General features: G+C 57.9%; 2 protein-coding genes across 4 annotated transcripts in view; one reads left to right on the top strand and one right to left on the bottom strand.

Moving 5' to 3' along the window:
• Positions 1 to 12,030, top strand: part of MEGF8 (multiple EGF like domains 8) — a 58,075-nt gene extending 46,045 nt beyond the window's left edge. Inside the window, exon 42 of the mRNA XM_056136600.1 lies at positions 12,021 to 12,030. The gene's annotated coding sequence lies outside the window, so the exon portion shown is untranslated. The remainder of the gene's footprint in view (positions 1 to 12,020) is intronic.
• On the bottom strand, positions 5,622 to 21,316 carry LIPE (lipase E, hormone sensitive type). 3 transcript variants are annotated; one of them, XM_056136603.1, is made up of 10 exons: positions 21,179 to 21,316; positions 13,327 to 13,862; positions 11,100 to 11,190; positions 10,874 to 11,019; positions 10,492 to 10,677; positions 9,994 to 10,288; positions 9,434 to 9,661; positions 9,097 to 9,270; positions 6,314 to 6,738; positions 5,622 to 6,223 (listed from the first exon to the last, which is right to left on the bottom strand). In XM_056136603.1, the coding sequence occupies exons 2-10, from the start codon at positions 13,840 to 13,842 to the stop codon at positions 5,975 to 5,977; spliced, it is 2,310 nt and encodes a 769-aa protein (XP_055992578.1). In that variant the 5' UTR covers positions 13,843 to 13,862; positions 21,179 to 21,316; the 3' UTR covers positions 5,622 to 5,974. The 3 variants fall into 3 exon arrangements, with proteins under 3 accessions (XP_055992578.1, XP_055992576.1, XP_055992577.1); XM_056136601.1 differs by lacking the exon at positions 21,179 to 21,316 and adding an exon at positions 20,694 to 20,860; XM_056136602.1 differs by lacking the exon at positions 21,179 to 21,316 and adding an exon at positions 15,273 to 15,347.
• Between the last annotated feature and the right edge of the window lie 1,720 nt (positions 21,317 to 23,036).

Below are 23,036 nucleotides of genomic sequence, written 5' to 3'. Positions count from 1 at the left end.
CTAATAAAATAAAATGAAATAAAGTAGGAACAAGGGCTGTAAGCCAAGAAGTCCTGGAAGCTTCTCCTGGGCTTGTTCTTTTTGGGTCACACCCAGTAATACTCAGGTGTTACTTCTGACTCTGTACTCAGGAATTACTCCTGGTGGTGCTCGGGTGACCCTATGGGATGCTGGGGATCAAAGCTAGGTCTGCCGTGTGCAAGGCAAGTGCCCTACCCGCTGTACTATGGCTCCAGCCCTGAACCTCTATTTTTGCATCAGCAGAATGGGGCGTTGTGAATAGACTCGCGAAGGGGCATCTCCGAGCTGACTGGAGTTGATGGGGTAAAGGATCTAGATGGTGCCTGACTGGGCGACAGGTGCAGTGAATGTGGGCATGTAGCTGTGGGCATGACCAGGTCTTGCTCATGGTCTTGCTCGCGAACCCACATCACTGTTGAGTGGGTTTGAAGGGTGTGGTGGGTCCTTTCTGTGCCTGGTCACCACAGGCCATCCTATGACTCTGCTTCTGCTTCTGTTTGGGCTCACGAGTGACAGTGCTGTGCGTGGGATTCTCTGCTTGTGTGGGTGCGATATCACGCCAGGGTGGAGGAAGAATGGGCCTGGGGCTCCAGGGGAGCATTTGGTATGTGTGTGGGGGGGTGTCTTGAGACCCCCTTCCTCAGCTCCCCCTTTCCATATCCCACAGGTGTCCCGGGGGAGGGTGACTCTACCCAAATGAGCCTCAGTTTCTTTTTCTTATTATTTTGGCTTTTTGGGGTCATACCCAGCGATACTCGGGTCTCTGCACCCAGAAATCACTTCTGGCAGTGCTTGGGGGACCATATGGGATGCCAGGGATTGGACCCAGGTCAGCCGCGTGCAGGGCAAATGCCCTACCCGCTGTACTATTGCTCCAACTCCAGTGAGCCTCAGTTTCTCCTTGATGGGTTCAGGGGCATTGGGAGCAGTTGAGGGTGAAAGGGAGATGGGTCGGGCTGGGTGTGGGAGGAGGATGTGGTTCCTCCACTGCCTAAGACCCAGAACTGTGCTGGGGTGTTTGGTGGACACAGGAAACTGACCTAGAGCGAGAAAGGCCCGTATACTGCACAGGACCTCAGGGATGGTGCCCAGGGTCGGAGAGGCCGAGCAGGGGAGGGACAGACCTGACGGGCAGTGGGGCAAGGCCCTCCCAGGCCATGGGCACCCCGTGAATCATGTTTTGTCATCTCTTCATCAAATAATGACATATCCGTCCCCTCCTAATCACTGTTTTTGGTTTTAACCAGGCAGGCTCCAGGCCCACAGCAGAGAGGGTTGGAGAAGCCTGGAGGTCAGGGCTGGAAATACTGGGGAGGCACCTCCCCTGGGGGGCAGGAGTCCTGGGCCAGAACCTCGAACTCCTACCCTCAGGAGCCCCCATTCTCAGCCTCTCTCTCTTCTCTTTCTCTCTCTCTCTTTGGGTCACACACACCTGGCAATGCTCAGGGGTTACTCCTGACTCTGCACTCAGGATCAGGAATTACTCCTGGCGGTGCTTAGGGGACCCTATGAGGTGCCAGAGATTGAACCCGAGTTGACCGTGTGCAAGGCAAATGCCCTGCCACTGTACCATAGCTCCTGCCCTCTTAGCCTCTCTCTTTCTCTCTTTTTTTTGTTTTTTTTGTTTTTTGAATCACCCCTAGGACTTACTCCTGGCTCTGTGCTCAGGTATCACTCCTGAGGGTGCAGTTCAGGGACAGTTGCGTGGGCAAACACCTAACTCCCTGAACCCCTGTTGTCTTCAGTTCCCCTATCCTCCTTTGTTCATTTAAAAATTTTCATTTATCTGACCCGTCTCCCTTATCTGTCTCCATCTCTGGGTCATATCTCTCCTGTTGGGAACTCCAGCCTCCCTTAGCCTCCCTTGCTGGACCTCCATCATCTCACTTGTAAAATGGAGACGATAATACTAATAATATGATCTCTTAGAGGTGCTACAAGTAAACCAGAGATTGTTATACATGCAAATGCTTTGCACAGTAGCTGGCCACAGCAAACTCCACACAAGAAAACTGTAATTACTATATTGATTTTAATATTTTATTTGGGGAGGGGTGTTTGGGCCATATCCAGTGATGCTCAGGGCTTACTTTTGGCTCTGTTCAGGGATCACTCCTACTGAGGCTCCATGTCCATATGTGGTGGTGGATGATTAAGCTTGGGTCTGCCACGTGCAAAGCAAGCACCTTACTGCCTCTGTACTATTCTTATGGCTCCTCAATAGATTAATGAATTTTGTTTTTTTTGGCCACACCCAGCAATGCTCAGGGGTTTCTCCTGGCTCTGCACTCAAGGATCACTCCTGGCGGGCTTGGGGGACCATATGGGATGCCAGGGATTGAACCCAGATCAGACACAGATAAGTCAGGTGGCCTACCTGCTATATTATTGCTTTGGCCCCTAATTTAATTTTTTTTAAATGGATCATATCTGGCAGTGCTTAGGGGCTACTCCTAGTAGTTTTTTTTTGGGGGGGGCTGTGAGTTGCGGGGAAATTCGGGTCTCCTATGTGCAAAGCCTGCTCCCCAGCCCATCAAGCCTTCTGGCTCATTTTTCAATATTCTAATGTGCTTTTGGTTTCTGAGTTTTCCTCTTTGTCTCCTCCAGAGTCTCAAGGCTCCTCCCGCCCTGGGTTCCAGTAGAAGGGAGCGCCCCACCTTCGGCTTCCCTTCCAGGATGAGGAAGGGCAATTCCTGGTCAGAGCTCGCCTTAGCCTCTTCCTTCCTCTCTTGTCCAAGCCCCACTCAGGCAAATCTGGGACCAAGTCCTGACTCCTACCCCATAGTCACATAAGATTCAGAACCCTAACCCTCAGGGTCACGCAGCCAGGACCTCGGCCTCCTCCTTCAGACCCTGAAGTCAAGATCCCCGCTCCTCTTCTCTAAGCTCTACTGTCCCCTGGTCACCCAGCCCCTTCCTTTTTCAGGACCAAGGACTTCCTCCTTCAGACCAGGTTAAGGCAGGCGAAGAAGAGCCGTTGCCAGGCGCCAGAATTCCCCATTCAAGGGCCGGCTGGCCACTTAGTTCTCAGCCCGCCCCTTGGAGCTTATCCGGTTCGTGATAAGCTCCCAGGATGTCAATCACTATACTCCAGCCAATAGGCACTCGGCTTTCTTCCCTTTGGGCCATTCGGGGCGCATTTCCCGAGTAGGCGGGGCTCACGGCCCAACTCGGGCGGCGATAGGTCCTCAAAGACGCCAATCTTTGGAAGTCCCTCCAGTTGACCAATAAGCTGGGCACCCGCACCTAGGAGGCTAGAACCGGCCGGTGCGGGAACAGGTTCTGCGGGTGTGGACGGTAAGCCCTTTCCGTGCCCGGTCTAGCTCGGAAGGACGTAGCCCGGATGGGAATGGGGAGGAAGCCTGGTGAGCTGGAGGGCGGATGTGGGAGCCTAGCCCGGGCGCCCGTTCATTTGGTTAGAGAAATAGTCCGGGATGCCCCGTCTTGCGAGACTCATCCCTGCATCCATTCCTCCCGCCCCAGCCCTGACTCCTGTCTGCTCCGACCTGTCCCGCACACCCGTCCTTTCCGTCCTTCCTGACTCATGAATTACCTCACCCACCGACTTCCTCGCCCTCTCCCGCATGGCTCACACACACTCACCCACCCGGAACCTGAAAGTTTCTGGAGGTTTCCGGTCCGCCAGGCTTTGCGCTGGCCCTGGTGCTGACCGCGCTGAGTCAGTCCAGGGACCCGCCCTCATGGAGCGGGGTCAGAGAGAGGACGACCCTTACAGTGACTGGCAGGGTTTACCCTTTTACAGGTTTAGCCTTTGTGCGGGATGGGTCGGGGGGAGGTTGGCGTGACCAGTAAGGGGTTTTCAGGGCAGGGGCATTATTAGAGCTGGACTTCGGAAGAGCTGGAGGTACGGAGCAAAGGTGGAGAGAGTGGAGGTGGGGTATGTTTGCGCCCCAGACGACAGGGGCTGCTGGAGACCACTCCTGCCAGGACATTCCCATAGCTTCACAGCCTTTGCTGTCAGCTCTCCGCTGCAGGGCCTTCTTTCAGCGTCCTGGTCCTTTGCTCATTGGCCACCGGGATTAGGGGTGCAGAACCGTCTGTCCCAGCTGCCCGCCCATGTCATGCAACCACTCTTAGGAAGCTTTGTGTCCCTCAACTCCAGGAGTGAGTGCTACTCCCCCTCGGTCTTGTAGTTCACTTGTTCCCCACTCTTGTCTCCCCAAGCCTTTTGACCTTTGGCCAATAGTACCCTCCCCCCTCTCTTTGTCCAACCCTGAGCCTCTCCCAGTAAGAGGCCTCGTTGTCTACCTCCCCTGGCCAGACTCTTCCTTCTGAGAATGGGGTGATAACTGTCACCCCATGCTCAGTCCTGCTTACTCCCCCCCGTAGGTCTCTGGGGCTCCTTTACCCCTCCCTCCATGCTCCTCTGTGCCACCAGGCCCTTTTTGTCACCAGCTTCCTTCAGCTGCCAGGTGTCAGTCTTGTCCCTTTGTTCATCTCTGGCCCTAGTGTATCCCTCCCCGCCCCCCCCTTCCACCCCCATCCAGCCCTTAGAGGCTCCTGCTGCCTCCATTTCCACTTAGTGTACAAATGCGCCTCAGCTGTGCGGGGCACAGACCTGGATCTGAGCACATGCATGACTCTGCATGTCTTCTGCTTTTGTGCTCAGAGCACCATCTCTATGAAGTCCTTCTAGTTGAAACCTGAGAGGCCTGGGCTTCACCCCCACACACTGAGTCCAGGATAAGGGAAGTGATGCACCACAGAAGTAAGCTCTGGGGGCTGGAGTGATAGTACAGCGGGTAGGGCATTTGCTTTGCATGCAGTCAACCCTGGTTCGATTCCCAGCATCCATACGGTCCCTCGAGCACCTCCAGGAGTAATTCCTGAGTACAGAGCCAGGAGTAACCCCTGTGCATCGCCGAGTGTGACCCAAAAACCAAAGAAAAAAAAAAGTAAGCTTTGCCCAAACCCAGGGCATTCCAAGGACAGGCCTTTTTTTTTGGGGGGGGGGGAAGGGTGTTGCACCCTGCAGGGGGTTATTCCTGGCTCTGCAAACAGGAAATTACTCCTGGCGGTGCTCCCAGGACCATATGGGATGCTGGGGATCGATACAGGGCGTGAAAGGCAAACATACTACCCACTGTACTATTGGGCTGGCCCCAGGCCAGGCCTGTTAAGGTACCTGGCTGCCCCAGTTGGGTAGAACTTGGCCTTCTGAGCCTCAGGGTGAAGTTTGGTTATCTAATATGATTAGCTTGAAGTTTTGGGCCGGGACTGCAGTGTTCAAGGGTGAATTTCCCCATTAGTGGCTTTGGGCCTCTTGCCTGAAAAGCACATGCCTGAGCCTAGAATCGGCTCGCCGTTTCTAGGCGTCCGGTTTTGTTGCTGGTTTGTCTGTTTTGCACCTGTTCACGGAGTTTCTGTTGCTGAGTCCCTGGGACCTGCGGTGGTCCCTTCCGCCAGAGGGCCCTGGGGCCGGAACTAAACTGGGAGGTGCGAATAGCCCAGGGCTCCCTCCCCAGGGCTAGGTCTGAATCCCGGTCTGGTTCCTACCTCGGGACGTCCAGTTCCAGGGTTCTCACAACCTGCGCGGTGCTGCCCCCTGGTGGGCGCATCCCAGACGACTGGCGCGAGGCCCAACTAATGAAATACTTTTATTTACAAACAAAAGAACCGCCCTGCTAGGCGGGCGGTCGCAGCAGCAGCAGCAGACAGTGAGTGCAGGTCCGGGGGTCTCAAGCCTGGGTTTCTGGGTGTCACCACCCCAAGGCCAGGGTCTGAGCTTTTGGGCACCGCCTCCCTCCCCTCCCCAGTTTAAGGCACCGCTCACCTCCAGTACGGGCCGGAAGGCGGGTCATGGGGTGGGACCCTCACCATGAGCCCCCTTCCTGGGGGACCGTCAGCCCCTCCGGGAGCGCATTCACTATGGAGGCCGGTGCGGATAGGAGCCAGAGACTTTAGTGCCGCGTCCCCCTCCCCGATGTTCGCCTCACACGGCCGGCGTGGCCGGGCCCTCGGACCTGCAGAGGGGCGCAGAGGACGCGGGCGGTGTGATGATGCGACGGATGCGCTCCACGCACAGCGCCGCCGCCTGCCGCGTCTCCTTGCACAGCGCGCCCAGGCTCAGGAAGCCATGTGGCAGGTCCTCCACCACGCGCAGCGTCACCGGCCGGTTCAGACCCCGCAGCCGCCGTGCCAGCATCACCGAGTCATCCAGGATGGGGTCGAGCGCACACGCCTGCACGGGGTGGGGGGAAGGGGGCCAGGCGGTGAGCGCCCCCTCCCTGCCCCATGCCTCCACCAGCACCGCCCCCCCCCAGCCACTCACCACGATGTGCACGGGAGGCAGCATCTGCAGCATGCTGTCGGGCGCCAGCAGCGGGGACATGAAGGGGTTCTTGGCGATGGGGGACGAGTCGAGGGGCATCTGCGGGGTGCCCTGGCTGGAGAACCTGGGCTGGAACCCCGGGGGGAAGGCGGAGTTCACGCCCTTGGGTCTATCCATCAGCTGCGGCCCTTCTTTGGCGTCTTTGGCATCCAGGGACGCATCCTCAGAGCCAAGCAGGAAGTTGACCTCTGAGGGCTTGGAGGGGCCGAGAGTCTCCGCCGACAGCGACAACTCCGAGGTGTCCGATGTTTCAGAGCTGCCCTTGTGGCTCAAGTCGTGCAGCGTCAGATTCTTGAGAGAGTCGGTGCCCAGCGGGTCGTGCTGCTGTGCCAGCGCCGCTTCAGACACGCTGCGGCGCATGGGCTCTGTGGACAGTATGGGATACGCGTGCCATTAGTGGTCAGTGTTGCATCCTGCGCGCAGGCTGGGTTCTGGCCTCTGGGTGCGGGGTCACCGCAGGGCAGTGCATTTTTTTTTTTTTTACTTTTTGGGTCACACCCAGCGATGTACAGGGGTTACTCCTGGCTCTGCATTCAGGAATTACTCCTGGCGGTGCTAGGGGACCATATGGGATGCTGGGAATTGTACCCTGGGTCAGCCACGTGCAAGACAAATGCCTTACCCTCTGTGCTATTGCTCCAGCCCCAGGGCAGTGCCTCTCGAGCTATATCTTAGGGTGATAGCGTCCCCTCTCACTCCCAACACTCTCCTTGGGGAAAGAGTCCCAAGCTTTAATGGCCAAGGGAAAGGCTGGGAATCATGTCATCTTGGAGGTGGTGCCTAGCCATGGCAGGCTGGTTTGCCTCTGGATACCTCAGTTTCCTCCTCTGTACAATGGGGATAGACATTTGTGACTTGGGGCCAGAGAACTCAGATAGGGGTGAGGCATTCAGATAACCCTAGTCTGATCCCCAGCACCAGGTGATCCCGAGCCCCACCGGTGGCTCAGGTACCCTCAGTACCACAGGGCTGGAGCAGCACCTCATCTTCAGGCTCTGACACAGAACCACTGCCAAGAGGGGCCCCAGGAAACCTGAGCACCACCCTGGGGGGACCCTCTCCCCTCAAGCCCTGCTCTCCTGGGAGGCAGCAAAAACGGAGAATTGGGTGCTGTGGCCTGGGAGGCACTGAGGTTTTATTTGGGTCTGATAGCCTGTCCAGCTGCCCCCTGGCCTCAGTAGACGGTCACCCGACTCAGGGGTTGTGATGGGGTACAGGTGGAACAGGCGGGGCTGGGGACTGTGCTGAGGGACAGCCTATTTACCACATGGGAGGTTCTGGGCTGCACCCCTGGATGCACAAAGCAAAGGGGGCTAGTGAACATGTTCATGCCTGCCAGGCATGCAAGGCTTGTTGGTGGGGGGGGTGGCTTGAGAGTCCTGGGGCCCATGTTCTGATCTTCTCCAGACCAAGCACTCAGGTGTCCAGACTGGTGGTGATTGTGTGTGTGTGTGTGTATTTCTGCTTGCACTGTGGGAAGGAAGGCTGCATAATACTCTGTGACCCAGAGGGTCACCTCCCAGAACTCTCCAGGGCACAGACACCAGCAGGAATGAGTAGCCCTGGCCACAACTTCCTGAAGCAGGTGCTGTTACTGTCATTTCACCAAGGTGGCAAGCCAGACACCTGGGGCTCAGGAATGCCCAGGACCAGAGCCAGATATAGTATGGAGGTAGACTGCAGTGTGTGTCTGTCTTTAGGGAAAACCTTATCCCTTTTTCTTGGGTTTGTTTTTTGGGCTACACCCAGTGATGCTCAGGGTTTACTCCTGGCTCTGCACTCAGGACTTACTCCTGGCAGTGCTCAGGGGACCCTATATGGGATCAAACCCAGGTTGCCTATGTGGAAGGCGAGCACTCTACCTGCTGTACTATCACTCTGGCCTGACCCCTCTCACTTTTATCCTTCAAGGAAAAACCTAATGCCAGTGGTTTATGTGCTAAAATTCAATTCCCTTTGAATTGGTTTTACGCCTGTTTGTTGCCATTAGAATATCCTAAAGTTTAAAACTCAAAGTGAATCATAGTCAATAGGAAAGCTTTTCTTTTTTTTTCTTTTTTGGTCACACCCAGCAATGCTCAGGGATTACTCCTGGCGGTGCTTGGGGGATCATATGGGATGCCAGGGGTTGAACCCAGGCTGGCTGTGTGCAAGGCAAACACCCTATTACTTTTGCCCCAGGAAAGTTTTTCTAAATAGGAATTGCATCTGCTTTTCCACAGGCAATTCCCATTACTCAGAAGAGCACCCATTCATTTGCCTGAGCTGAAAAGGTGGGAGCAAAGTGATCCAAAATGGCCCTGCCATTCATTGCCCAAGGCTGGGAATCTCAGGCTTCCCCTTCCCAAGGCCTGCAAGGGGGAGCGGGAGAGGGGGGCAAAGAGAGGGGGCGCACACCACACTCCGAAGTCCCTTGTGGCTTCTGGGAGAACTGAGAAGGACCCAGGGGGATTTGTACGTTTGGGGACCAATGCAGTGGGAGCGCCCAGGCTGTCTGTCTGAGACGGGCTGTCTGGGAGCACAGGCTGTTGCCGAGACCCTGAAGGCTGAGGGGCCAGGAATCTGGGAATTTCTAGGATGTGACCAGTGGTGGAAAACTCCAGGCTTTGTGTAGGGGCCAGGATGGGATTAGGCTTTTGGGTAGATGATCTCTGCTTCCTCTCCCCAGTACTTCTGGGGTGCCAGTTTCCCATCCCTGGGTCTGTGGGGAGGGTACCACTTGCCTGCTTTGCTGTCCTCAGTCTTTGGGACCTTCTGTCCACTGAGTTCCAGGAAGGAGTTGAGCCATGAGGAGGCACTCAGGCGGAGGTCTCGGATGAACAGGGCTGTGTCCCGGCGCACCAGCCCCAGCATGTCCAGCGCCTCCTCGGAGGTGGACTGCTTCTCAGCCTCCCCACCTGCCGAGCAACCGGAGTGGGACCGAGTTGCTCTCTGGGGTCCGCTCCACCCTCTGGAACACCAGGCCCGGGTGCCTCTAAGGATTGACCATGCCAGGAGTCCCTCTTCCCTACCAGCTCCTCTGTCTCCCTGCCCCATGTCCCCGGGGCATGTGGCCCTTACCAGCGTAGGCACTGGCACACTTGGAGAGTACGCTGATGGGCAGTAGCGGGTCTATGAGGCTCAGCAGGCGGGAGGGGGAGGCAGTGGTCTGTAGCATTGTGGCTGGGTAGGCGGCCATGATGCCATCGGGTACCCGCACCCCGTAGGATGCTGCCCGGAGGGACACGGTAAGGCAGAGATTTCCGCCAGCGCTGTCCCCTGCCAGGCATATCCGCTCACCTGTGGAGCCTGGTTTGGAGAGAGGATGGTCAGGGGGAGGCACGTGAGCTCTGGCCTCTCGAGGGGGCTCCCACCCCAAGCTCTAGTTAACTAGTGGAGAGATGGGGAGACTGAGGCAGGCTTTATCTCCCGGGGGGGGCAGTGGTTGGGGGACTGGCACATGTTGGGGCGTGGAGACACCCTGATAGCAGGCCCCTCCAGGGAAACTGAGAGGTAAGAGGGTAGGGAATGGTGGCCTCGGGGCCTCTATCCCCAGCGGAGGTCAGGGTTCATGCAGGTCCGAGTAGGCAGCCAGCGGGGGAGATGGGAGACTGTGGGGGGGCTGCGTGGGGTAGGCTGACCCAGCAGGGTGCAGTTCTTCACGGCCCAGCAGTAGGCGTAGAAGCACTCCTCCAGCGCGCGGGGGAAGGGTGCCTCAGGGGCCAGTGAGTAGTCAATGGACACGATGGGGGCGCCCAGCTCCTGCGCCCAGCTCTTGAGGTAGGGCTCATGCGATTTGGAGGTTTGCGCCACGAAGCCTCCCCCATGGATGTGCACGACCAGGGCCCTGGAGCGGGCCACCTTCATGGGGCGGGGCCACCGGTCCAGGATCCAGGGCCCCTCGGGCTTCACCAGGTCGTTGAGCTCTTTGCTGTCCTGGGGGGGGGGGGGGTGGGAGGAAGGAGGTTGTGGTGGGGATGGGGGGAGGCTGGGCTGGCCAGCCTGGGCCTTACCCTGCCAAGGCGACAAGCTTGGGGACCCAGGAGAGGGCGGGAATGAGCAATGGGGGAGGAGGGTGAGGGGCAGGGAGCAGGGGAGGTTGCCCAGGCATCCTGGGGCTGGCCGAGCTGGGGCCCTACCTGTCCTTCTCGCAGTTCGTAGGAGATGAGCCTAACAAGAACAGGCCCCGGGCCTGTGTGGGCCAAGGGGGGTGAGATGGTCACCATGCGCTTGGGGTCAGCGGTCATCGGCATTTCAAAGGCTTCGGGCGGCAAGCTGATGAGGCGGCTTACCTTCACGGTGACCGAGGCCATGTTTGCCAGAGACTGGGGGGTGGCGGGGGAGAAAAGGTGCTGGGGAGAGGTTGCATTTGGGGGTTACCCCAGATCTTCCCTCTGACCCCCAGCCCTTTCAGTGTCCTCCCTGCGCCAGTAGTCTGCAGAGGCCAGATGTGGCTCTGAATGGTCTTGGGCCTCGATGGCCCCAGGTCCGAGGCTGGGGCCCTTGTAGGCGGCTGCTCACCGACAGCACCTCGATTTCAGTGATGTTCCAGAAGGCTTTCCAGAAGTGCACGTCCAGGTTCTGTGTGATCCGCTCGAATTCCGCCCCCCGCAGCTCTGGGTCAATGACGAAGCGGCCGCTGGTGAAAAGGGAGCTGGCTGTCACACCTGGAGGTCATGAGGCATGTCAGGGAGCCTGGTGGGCTGGGAGGGCTGGAAGGGGGCCGTGAGGGGCTGCAGGGACTCACCGAGGCCCGTCTCATTGCGTCTGTAGTGCTCCCCAAAAGACACCAGCCCGATGGAGATGGTCTGCAGGAAGGGCCGGATGGCCGGCGTGAACTGCCGAGAGAGATGGCCGCGTCACCCGCTGCCCAGGATGAGGGCAGCAGGAGCAAGGACAGGGTCTAGGGGACCTGGGTAGGACGGGGTGGCCCATAGCCATTTAGTGAGGCCTTACTATATGCCAGGCCCTGCTCCAGGCCCCTACATGGTCCAAAAGATGAAACGAATAAAGACACTGGAATCCCAGCAGGCCCGAGGCAGGAGACAGAGTGATGGTGAGAGCTAACCAGCTGTCAGGACTGGCGAGGGAGGGACGGCCTGGGGAGAGTGAGACTGTGCCCTGCCTGGAAAAGGCAAGTCAGGTACAGGGGTGTGGCTCCAGCTGTTGGAGTTTACTGCAGATTTGGGGTCGAGGTTTGGGCTCTAGGGGAAGGGCTGTGGGCTGGGAGTAAGCAGGGATTTCCTGACAATCAGAGAGGACACTGACAATGACGGGCAGATGAGGGACCTGGTTATGGGCCAGACTTCAGAGACAGGGCAGGCTCTGCAAGCAGGAGCCTTGGGTTCTAGCCCTGGCACCACATGGGCACCCAGCACTTCTGGGAGTGTCCCCTCCCCCACCCCTCCCAATCCAGCCACACAGGGAGCCTGCCTGAGGCTTAGAGAGGCCAGAGCTGCCAGAGGGGTCAGATGGGACACAGGTCACAGGATGGGAAGGCCACGAGCCAGCCAGCTCCTGTTCATTTAACCAGTGCTGAGGGGTGGGGGACAAGGAGCGGAGCAGGGTCTGAGTGGGGCCTGCACGGCAGCTGCCTGTTCTGCTGGAGCTGCAGCTGTCTGGCACGGCCTTGTCCTTGGCTGGGGGCCCAGAAGGCCAGAGATCGCAGGGGTGTCTGGCATTGTGGCCGGGAGACTGGCTCAGGCAGCCCCAGGGTCTCTCGCCACACTCCAAGGTCGTGACATGGACATGGAGGAGGTGCCACAGGCCCAGCTGGGCTGATTGATCCTCAAGGGTTAGAGGAAGGGCACTGGGCTGGGTCTAGGAGGATGACTAGATTGAAGGGAAGCGCGGAAAGGGCAGGTAGCATGGGGGTTGGGACTGCCAAGCCCGGCTATTTCTGGGGCTGGGGGAGGCTCAGAGAGCCTGAATAGCTACACACGCCTGCTGCTGGGGTTCCCCGATGCTGCTGGGGCCTGGGGGACCAGGGATGACCTTGGGGACCCAAGGACAGCCAATTTGCTGAGTCCCCCAGCTTCTTTTTGGGTGTGGGGAATTGGGCTCCCACTCAGTGGTGTTCAGGGCTCACTCCTGGTGTTCATGGGAACATACGGGGTACGGGGGATGGAAGAGGGGTGAACAGCATACGAAGCAAGTGCCTTAACCCTTGTAGTATCTCTCTGGCCTTCCAAATTACTTTTCCTTTGACTCCAAGGACCTTAGGGCTGAGTCATGGTAGTGGGTGGTTTGGGATGGACAGAGAGGACCAGGTCTGCTTCCAGGTCAGGGCTGGGGGAGCCTCTGAGGGCTTAGAGCCTGAGATTCTGGGGCAAGGCAGACAATATGGTGGACAGGGCATCTGCCATGCATACAGCCAACCTGGGTTCGATCCCTCGCACCCCATATGATCCTCGTTTTCTGAGTGCAGAGACTGGTGTACCCCCTGAGCATTGCTGGTTGTGGCCCCAAAACAAAATGAAATAAGCCTGTGATTCTATGCCTGGAGAGAAAGTACAGAGAGCAAGGAGCTTGTCTTGCACACAGCCAACCCTGGTATGATTCCCAGTACGACCTACGGTTCCCCCAAGCCAGAAGTGACCCCTGAATACAAAGCCAGGGGTAGCCCTGCCAGGTGTGGGTCCCTCAAAGTCCAAAGTCTCTACCCCTGTACTCTACACCTCCCATCAGCAGCGGCTGCAGCCCTCCCCTGGAATCTCTGTAAAGTGGGCTCACACCCCTCTGCCCGTTAGGGGCCTGACTATAGGAGGTAAGGATTTCTATGTGACCTTAGAGTGCAATGCTAAGGACCTGCTTCGGGCTCCAATGCCAAGGGCCTCCAGGGGTGGGTTTGAGACCTTTGGGACCGCCCTGTCTGGGTGCCAGATGACCTCTCTTCTGGATACCTGTCTGTGTCCTGATCTCAAAGCACAGGCAGGCAGTGGTCGTGTGGGGCCCCCGCAGCCCTGGGGGCTCACCTGGAAGCCCAGGCAGCGGCCGTAGAAGCAACCCTTGTAGAGCCTGACATACTCGCGCAGGAACGTGGACAGGACCTCCTCTTCACCCTCGAAGAAGAGCCCCCCAGTCTGGTTGGTGGTCAGCAACTGCTGTGCGTAGTAGGCCAGGGCGCGGAGCTGGATGGCGGCGGCCAGGTAGGCCTCGAGCTCGGCCAGGTTGTGGTGGGTGCGGAAGAAGATGCTGCGGCGGTTGGAGGCCACATAGCGCGACTTGTGCAGCAGGTGGGCCAGGCAGCAGCGGGCCGTGTGCACCAGGCTGCGGTACCCGTTGGCTGGGGTCTCAGCGTCCAGGTCAAAGAGGTGCGCTGTGCCCAGCAGGCTGGCCAGTGGGGTCTGCAGCCCCAGCGCCTGCTCCCGAATACCTGCAAACACAGCCGATAACCGGCGGGCTGTCTCCCCAGGGCCCTGGCTCGAGAAGAAGGCCATGTTGTCCTCTGCCAGAGTCACCAGCGACTGTGTCATGGTGTGGAGGTCCATGCTGCGTGCGACCCGCGAGGCTGCAGGCAGGTAGGGAGGTCTGTTAGGCAGGGCTGGAGCGCCTCCTGTTCGGACAGGACCAGGAATAGGGGCTTCCCCAACTTCCTCCCTCTGTTCCAGCTGCTCAGGCCCCCAGCCTCTCCTCCCTCAGACTCACTGGTCCAGGACCCAGTCTCCTCTTTCAAGACCTAGGAGGTTCAAGACCTTGAGCTTCTCCTCATTATCAGGAATCATCTTATCGCCAGCTTCCTAGTCTATGGTCCCATCCCTGCCCCCAGGGAGCCACAAGTCCAGGGACACACGAGTCTAGGGATGCAGGTCTCTCTCAGGAGCTGGACTTCCGACCCTCAGCCCCTACCTTCTTTGGACTCAGGAGTCCTGCTTCACACCCCTCTTCCTCAGACCCATACCTCCCCTCCCTCTCCTCCTTTTTGGATCCAGGGGTCTGAGATCTTGGTCAATCATGTGGTTGATTGACCAAGATCTTAGTAGCTCCAGCACTTCTATCCCTGCCCCTTCGTCCTGCCGAGACCCTGAGAGTTGAGGCTTCTCTCCCCACCGAGCCTCCCAGGATCCAGCCCCCTCTGAGGCTTGAGGAGTCTGCATCCCTGAGATGATCGCAGCCTGCAGGCTGCAGGTGTCGCCAGAAGTTGGGAGAGCTCAGCCCTTCCCACCCTTTTCCCACCTGCTTGGTGTCGAAGTACGAAATCCTAATTCTAGGTCGGAAACTAGACAAGGCTCTCCTGCTTGCCCCCCACCCCCACCCTTCTGGCCCCTCTAAGGTGCCTTTGAACTCTCTGCAAATTTCAGCTCCAGGTTCCACTATGGGACCCCAAAACTAGTTCCACTCAGGGTCCTGATCTTCTAGCAGCCTATGTTGCCCTGTCCTCTGTCTGAACCACAGTCCTCATTGCTGCCCGTGACCATGCGCTTACTCAGTGCCAGGCCTGTGTTAAGAGCCTTCTGGATTTGCTCACGTGGCCCTGGGTAACCTCGAGACCTTGACTGTCTTGGTTCAAGTTTCGGCTATTATAACAGCATCATCCCTATTTTATAGTTGAGAAGACTGAGGCTCAGAGGTGTAACTTGGGAGTCAAATGCAGCACTGCAACTGGCACTGCAAAATCCAAACCCCAGTCTCAGGGCTCTGGAGTTGGGGCCTCCTGCCCTACCTTGGACTGTGCCTGACCTCCTGCGCTTTAGGTCCCTGGTGATACCACTCCTGCATCCTCGGCCTGTCACCCAGCTAGTCCCACTTGATGGGGTCGCAGCCCTCTGCTGCAAAGACTGTGACTCCTGACATTCACCCAGCCCTTGCCTGGCTTGGGGGGATATGGCCCCCTGATCCTTAGGAGTTTCCTGTCCCTGACATGCCCTGGGGTCCAGCAGCGGCCATTCCTGTCCCAGTGTGTGGTGGACCGTGCACTCACCCCTTCCAGGCCTCTTCTGAGCTCCCGGCCGGGTCTGCCTGGAAGGCTGGACAGCTGGACTATGGCTAGTGTCAGCAGCTGCCTGGGGCGATAAACCAGGGGAGGGGCCAGGCCTGCCCAGGGTGTGGCCACGCTCCACCTCCCACCCAGAAAGGACACTGAGCACCACGTGCTGTAAACAGCTCGGAGTCCAGCTCCCTGCCCCCACTCAGCCCAGTTCACTGGCAGATCCCAGCCCTGGTTCCTGGAAACTAGGAGCCTAGGCCTGCAGCACCTCCTCCCTCAGACCCAGCAGTGTAAACCCCCAGCACCTTCCTCCCTCAGACCCAGAAGCAAAAGCCCCTAGGCCCCTCCTTTCTCAGACCCAGGAGCATAAGCTCCCAGACCCAGCTCCCTCAACTATCCAGAATGTGAAGCCCCCAGCCCCTCCTCTTTCACTTGGGAGTCTTGGCCCCAGCGTTCTCCTGAGTCTTGAGTCCTGCCCCCACCCATCACAAACAAGCTGTGCTTCCCCACCCAGGCTGCCCTTCTTTTCCTCAGCATCCACCTGCTGGCAGCCCTGGCAACAGTCAGCCCCAGCTATTGGGGGGAAGACTGGAGCCAGCCCCGCTTATCTCTTCTGGGAGAACAAAAGTCAATTAAGGATGGGCCAAGATCAGCAGGGCCCTGAGCCAGAGGCCCTACTGTGTGGTGCTCCCGTGCAGGGTAGGTGCCTTGAAAGTAGGGGAAACTTCAAGGGGGCTTCAAGAGCACCTGCTTCTCCACAGTCTGTTGGCCTGCTCTTCTGTTACTTTATCCCTAACTGAGGGGCAGCTCAGTGGAGAGCGAGCCTCTCCAGGCTCTCGGCTGTCAGGCGGAGCTGTCCTTCCTAGGAATGCCCCCCATGCGCTATTACAGAATCGCTTCTTGCTCCCCAGCAGCAGACCCAGGCTTCCTGGAGCTGCCTTGCTTCCTGGTGTGGAGGAACCAGAATGGAGAATCACAAATACAGGTTAGGCACGAGGCCTCAGTGGCGGCTGTCTGGTCTGCAGGTGAGACCTCTCTGCTCCAGAGACAGCTTGGGGTAATATTCTTAGAAAATGTCCCCTGCAGAGGGGACAGACATGGCCTAAGAGTTTATCGGGGGATGGACAGGAGCCTGGGAGAGGAAGAACCTCAGCAGTGTGATGGATATGCAGAGGCTGGGGCAGCTGTGAATTGGTGCCTGGGCACTCGCTGAGCACATGTGCCCAAGCAAAAAGGTGCCTGGTGCGGTCTGGGGCCACATCCACAGATGGCCTTGCTGCCAAGGGTGTGGGAGCCCCTTTCTTGGTGGCACTTCACTAGCATCTGGTCCAGGTGACCACGTGCGCCGTTTCCTCTGTTCCTGCAGTAGACGGCAGCTCCCCGAGGGTCAGAACCTTTCTTTATGACCTGTGATATCCCAGCCCTGCCACATTGCCTGGCACGTGGCCAGTGTTTGCTAGTCACTGCACGTTGGACCGCAATTCTGCGGTTTCCTATTTCCTAAGCTACTCTTATCCACCCCCACCTGTAGGCTAGCGAGCTAGAGAAAGGCCAGGATGGTGTTTGCCCAAAGCCATGGGGCACAGCCTCCTGCCTTTAGGGCCTTGCCCTTTGCCCTGTTCCAGGCAGTTCCCCAGGGGCTATACTGGGAAGAGGCGTCGAGACTGCCAGGAGTATCCCAAAAATCCTATGCAGAGGGCACTGGGGCAGGGGCAGGACCGCTGCAGCCAAGACAAGGACTGGGGCAGAGGTAGGGCAGCAGGGTCCTGCTGCCTGGGCCCTATGTCCTAAAGAGCCACTGGTCAGTCAGACCCAGCCTGGACTTAGGTCTCTGGAGAGGGGGCAGGGTGGGAAAGTCCATGAGGAAGGAAGCAGGGGGTGGCTGGAGGAAATGGGTTGGCTGAGGGCCGGGCACTGTTCTATTTAGGTGCCTTTTGTGAAATAACTCAGTTCATCCACCCACATTGTGGGGACCATTCTCATCCCTTCTGGAAGATGAGAAAACTGCAACTAAGAGAGGTGAAGGGACCACCTAGGATGACTGGGCAGCAAAGGGGGTGCTGCTTATCTCCTTGAGGTGTCTGCGTAGCTACATGTCTACCTGTCTTGTGTGAGCTGTAGGCTGGTCACTGAGGCCGTGTCCACAGGGCTCCTGTGGATGACGCCAGCTGTTTCCTCTTTGTGGGTGGGTATTTCAGCACTTTTCTTCATTTATGTTGTTTTGTGTGAGTGTGTGTGTGTGTGCACGCGCAGGGGTGGCGGGAGAGGGGTCTTCCAAGCAGTTCTCAGGAGGCCCAGGGGCCCTTCTAGCAAATCTTCGCCAACTGGGCCAGTGATTCACACATGTACCATGTGGTGCCAGAGATACACGGGTCACAGATAGTTCTGGGGACTTCCAAGGCCATAGCCACCAGTGCTCAGGGGCCTCCAGGTCTGCTCCTGGTGATGTTCTGGGGACAATGTGCTGGGAATCGAACCTTGTGTCTGATGGATGCTTGGCTTGTGTTTTAACTGCTGGACTGTCTCCAGCCACGCCTTGGGATTGTCTCTTTGCGTGTCTGCAGGCAGGCTGGTGGGTGCTGCCAATATCCATATGTCTGCTGAGTCTGAGTGTCTGTTCTGTCCAGCCTGGGAGACTGGGTGTGTATGTGTCTGGTCCCAGTCTGTGTGCATGGGTATGTGTGTGGTGTGTTTTTCCATCTGCCAGGATCCAGAGCAGCACCCTGGTGACATCTGCCCCCCTCCAACCTATCTTCCGTCCTGTCTCTTCCAACCTCTAGAAATCTTTGGAACTGGGCTCTCCTTCCCACCTTCATTGCTTCACTCAGATGATTATAACACTGTGACTGGTTATGTCCCCTCAGCCTCTTCCCTAACCCCAGAGCAGCCTAGGGTCTATTTATTTATTTAATTTTTTGGAGGTAGGTGGTTTGGGTCATACCTGGAGGTGCTCAGGGCTCAGTCTTGGTGGGGCTTGGTGGACTTTATGTGGGGCCAGAGATAAAACTCAGGTGAGTCACATGTAAGGCAAGCGCCATAATCCCTGTACTACCTCTCTGACCCCCAGGGGATCTTCTGCAGACTTAAATCTGGTTACACACTCCTAACCCTTCCACATTCCTGTCTCCCTCATCTTGCCAGGATAAAGCCACAAACCCTGGCAGTGGTCCCTTGGCCTCTCAGCCACCTCTCTCCTCCTGTCCCCTGTTGATCTCTCTCTGCCCTGCAGTGGTTTTCTCCCATGGGCCTCGAGGTCTCTGCTCATTCTGTCTCCCATCTGTCCCTTCCCCCTTGCCCAGACATCAGCACATGCTCATCCTTGGACCCAATGTCACCTGGTTGGGAAGTCTCCCTCAGATACTTTCTCAGGATTCCCTTCTTGAATTTCTCAGTTTATACTCATGTCTGACTTGTGGGATTATTTATGTTATGCCTGTGTACTGAGCTCAACTATGAGCAGGCCCATCCCCAGACTGGGTGTCTCAGGAATGAATGAGTGAGACTGGGCCTTTAGGGTCCAGAACCAAGGAGGGGAATAGCAGTTTGCAGATCGTCTACTCCCTGCTCCCCGGGAGGCTGTGTGGCTGTCTCTGCCCTCTCTGGTGAGGTTAAGGAGACTGAGATGACGCATTGTTTCCTCAAAGGCCCAGTTGTTGTCATCTGGAAAATGGGGTAAGCATAATGAGGCTAACGTCATCCAGTTACTGGCAAGATCAAACCGATGCCTTGGATTGCTCCACACAGCCTGCATGCCCTTGGGGCAGCACGGCACTGGCTGATTCACTCAGTTGAGGCCTGGCACCAGGGCAGGACCTCAGGAAATGACAGGCAGATCTTGGAGCTTGGGGGAATGAGACTTTGTGAGTAGGTGGGCCCATTGGCTTGTGAGTCGGCCTGGCTCAGCCCTGGGTTGGAAGAGATTTGGACTCCTCAAGAGAACCCTAAGGGCAGCATCTCTGTGTGACAGCTGATACATTCCTTGACAAATGAACCCAACAAATATTTGAGTGCCAATGTGCTTGGCATGCCAGGCTCCGGAAATGCAGGGTAAACAAGACAGTCATGGCCCCAAACCACTGTCTCTTAAGGAGGACTATAATAATAACCTCCACCTTTTCTGAGGGCTTACTGTGTGCTAGTGCCAAACACTACACTCACTCCATGCTCACAGTAGCCCTAACAAGTCAGGTCACCCATCATTACCCTCTAGAGCTAAAGTGCAGCCAAGGACAGCAAGAGAAAGCCTGCTGCCCAATGCCCACAGCCCATTGCCTGAGGGACAGGTCTTCCACACCCACATCCTAAACTCTGGTCTGCTCTGCAGTGCAGCTGTCTGGTGACAATGATCTTGGGTCCCCGACTGGGCTCTGAGGCTGTCGAAACCTGCCTGTGGGTCTGCAGCCACTTACAATTCCAGTTTTATCCTGGGATTGCTGGGGGGGGGGGGGGGGGCTCTGTCAGTTTCTTTCCAACACAGGAATTTCTGCTGTTAGTAAACTGACAAATGCAATTGGAGTGCAAAGCTAGCACAGGCTTTGTCTGTCTCCAGCCTGCAGAGATCAGTAAGTAGTGTGACATCCTGTGGAACCTAACTGACAGGCACCCCCGCCCTCAACCTTCTCCAGAGAGGGGGTATGGCTCTTCATTGCAACCATAGGGGTCTTCCTTAAGGGTCTGCCTTGGTGAAGCTGGGCTGAAATAAGAGGATGAACTCACGAGGCAACCAGGAGAGGCGGTTGGGGCTGCTGTGAGGAGTGAAGAGCCTGGTGCGTACCCCCCCCCCCCCCCCCCCCCCCCCCCCCCCCCCCCCCCCCCCCCCCCCGCCCATCGGCTTCCACTTCTTCCTACTTTGCCCTGACTTATCCCTCAACTCCTCTTTTTTGGGCAACAGCTTCTAATGCTCTTCATTGTCCTCCCAAGATTGTGGGAAGGTCAGAAAAGTGACACTTGAGTCATTTTCCCATGTGGGACATACCAAGGGCAGCAGAGTTCCATGGTCACTCAGCAAGTGCCGAGCCCTGGGTCACACCGGAGCCAGAATTCGTGCCTGAGCTGACACCCTGGTTCAGGAGACTCGCATTCCTCCAGCAGTCTCTATGCCTGGCGGGGAATATTCTGCTCTCACATCACCCCCATCTCACTGTGGCTCATCCCAGCATTCCCCCTCTCTGCTCCCCAAATGAGGCAAAGGGCTCCAAGGCTCCACCCCTTGTAGGGGCCATGGGTCAGGCACCCCCGCCCTCAACCTTCCTCCAGAGAGGGGGTGCCTGTCAGCTGTCTGGTGACAATGATCTTGGGTCCCCGACTGGGCTCTGAGGCTGTCGAAACCTGCCTGTGGGTCTGCAGTCCCCTTAGTCCCCTTCGGGCTCCAATGCTCCCCCCCCCCCCCAGCCCCCCCTAACCCCATGAGCTCACCTTTGACCTTGCCTTTACGCCACTGCCGGGGGCTGTGGCTCTTGGAGCCTTTTTTGGCCCTCTTCACGGCTGGGACCCGGGCGGCCTCGCCGGGCCCCATTTCCCCAGGGAACTCCATCAATTCTCCGCGATCCCGGGGCGGGAGCCAATTCCAGGCAACAGGCGGCCGGCCAGCCAACACACCGCCTCCGGGCCCCCATCCGGTCCAATCACGGGCCCGCTTCGGTTCGGGTCCCGCCCCCTAACAATCCAAGCCGGACTCCAGGGCTGGACTCCGCCCCTAGGCCCCCGGGCCAGGCCTGGCCCCGCCCCGTTGCGCGCGTTAAAGGGCCCGTGACCCACAGAAATGCAGCCCCAGAGGCGGCGGAAAGCGTCCTTGGGGCTGGGCGAGTAGCGAGTGCCCCGGGGTTGGAGGAATGGGTCACCTCAGCGAAGAAACCGCGAACTTTTCAAGCACTGGCGCTCAGTCAGGCCTTTCCACTCACCTTCCCACGAAGGAATCCCCTAGAACGCGAGCCGTCCCGCCCGCGGCAACACGGGGAGAACCAGCCAACCGCTTGGCTTCCGTCCGGTGCGGCGGCGTGGGGAGAGGGGGCAGGTTAGGTTCAGGGGCAATTCAAGGTAGGGGCGGGACGCCAGCGCCGAGGGCGTGGCTCTGCCAACAAGCCCCGCTCCTGGCCCGCCCCCGCTCGCCCCATCCTCGGTCTCTAGGTTTTTGTTTTTCCTTCTCGATTTCGTTTCTCTGCCTTCTCCCGCCCGCGCCTGCGAAGAGGCGAGCGGGGAACGCTCAGTGCTGCGCACTAAGTCGCTGGCGCGGGGTTGCCCTCAGGGAGGAGCAGCTGCGGAGGCAGGGGCACGTGCTTGGGAGAAGGCGGGAAGCCGCAGTAGCGGCGCGAGGCTCAGGCATGCGCACACACGCAACCGCCTCGGCGCGGGGGGCCTCCCCGCGCACGCGCACACAGTCAGCTGCCTCGCGCTTGAGGCTTCGCGGTCGGCCACCCGGATTAGTGGAGCGCATCCCTGAGAGGGTGTGGAGACTTCGAGAACCAGCGCTTCTTCCCAAAGTGCTGCTTTCCATCCTGGCCCTGCTCACAACAGACCACCAGCCACAGCACCAAGGCACCAACGACCCTTTGCCCTGCGCCTCATGCCTGCCAAGGGGCCCGGGGAGCCCCAGAATGACACTAGCCAGGTCCCCTGCCTCATGGGCTGCTCCCTCGGCTAGACTAGCGGGTAAAGTATTATGTTGCTGGGGCACAGGCAGTGGCTGCCAGGAGTTTGGGGCTGGCGGTGGATGAATGGACCCTGGCTTGGGCAGCAGCCCCGCACACTGTCCCCTATCCTCCTCCCCCCTTCTGTTTGATTTTCTTCAAATGGAGAAAACCAAACTGTTGGTTTTCCAGGCCAGGGCCTGGCCTCCCCAGCGGCTGCCAGGTCCTTTCCCTCTTTGCCTCAGTTTCCCTCCCCAGTAATAGGGGCTGACGGGAGCTTTGGCGGGATTGTGGAGAGATCCCCTGCTCTGCCTGCCCTCCTCTAAGTCCCCTTGTCGTCTTTTGGGGTTTGTTTTAGGGTCACACCGGCCTGTGCTCAGGGATTACTCCTGACTGTGCACTCAGAGATCACTCAGCGGGTCTTAGGGCGGAACATATAGGATGCTGGGGATTGAACCTACGTGGGTCACATGCAGGCAAACACGCTACCTGCTGTACTATCGCTCAGGGCGATTCCTTGTCCTTGATGGGATCAGTGACTCCCTTTCAGGCCTCACTCCAGGTTTACACTCACCTGTATCCTGGTAGAGTCTGTGATTTAGGCCTCTGAATTTCTTCCTGAGGTCTGGTGACCCACCAAATCCCGACCTCACTTCATAACTAGCTTTCCCCTTCTGCCCCTGGGCCCCCAAGTGCCACTTGCCTGGCAAAGTGGTTTCCAACTGGGACTCCAAATCTGGTTCTGACTCAGAGGTCTTGACCCACTCAAATAAAGTCTTCCACTCCTGAGCTGACTGAAGGAGGGGCAATTCCTGCTGTGTGGATGTAAAACTCCCCCCAAGTTCAGATTGCTCCTGGGCTGGGGCTTCCTGACCCAGAGAGTTTGAGGGTCCTGGCATCTCTGGGGATGTCGATTTGGTTGAGTCAGGTGGTCCTATTTGGGGGCCAGACGAGGCTGGAGATGTGGATGAAGGTTCTTGTTGATTTGCAGGCAGCCCTCCTGGGAAGGATCCTGGCTGGGAGACAGAATCTTCTCTTAATCCTGATTCTGGCTGACTCTGAGATTCCTTTTCCGGCCTGGGTACCTGCTGGGAGGCAGCATCCTGTTGGGCGGGGGCCGCCCTTCCCACGG

Source organism: Sorex fumeus, unplaced genomic scaffold, assembly GCF_029834395.1.
Source record: "Sorex fumeus unplaced genomic scaffold, SorFum_2.1 ptg000122l, whole genome shotgun sequence".
In the NCBI taxonomy this organism is placed as follows: domain Eukaryota; kingdom Metazoa; phylum Chordata; class Mammalia; order Eulipotyphla; family Soricidae; genus Sorex; species Sorex fumeus.
Note: the sequence above shows the minus strand (reverse complement) of the source record. Positions and strands in the feature narration are given on the sequence as shown.

Excerpts from the sequence above, each read along its gene's own strand:
- LIPE (XM_056136601.1), bottom strand. The coding sequence starts at position 20,811 with ATGGAGTTCCCTGGGGAAATGGGGCCCGGCGAGGCCGCCCGGGTCCCA. Across the intron at positions 6,739-9,096 it reads GACTGAGGACAGCAAAGCAG|AGCCCATGCGCCGCAGCGTG; the intron begins GCAAGTGGTACC and ends TACTGTCCACAG. Across the intron at positions 6,224-6,313 it reads TGCCTCCCGTGCACATCGTG|GCGTGTGCGCTCGACCCCAT; the intron begins GTGAGTGGCTGG and ends CACCCCGTGCAG.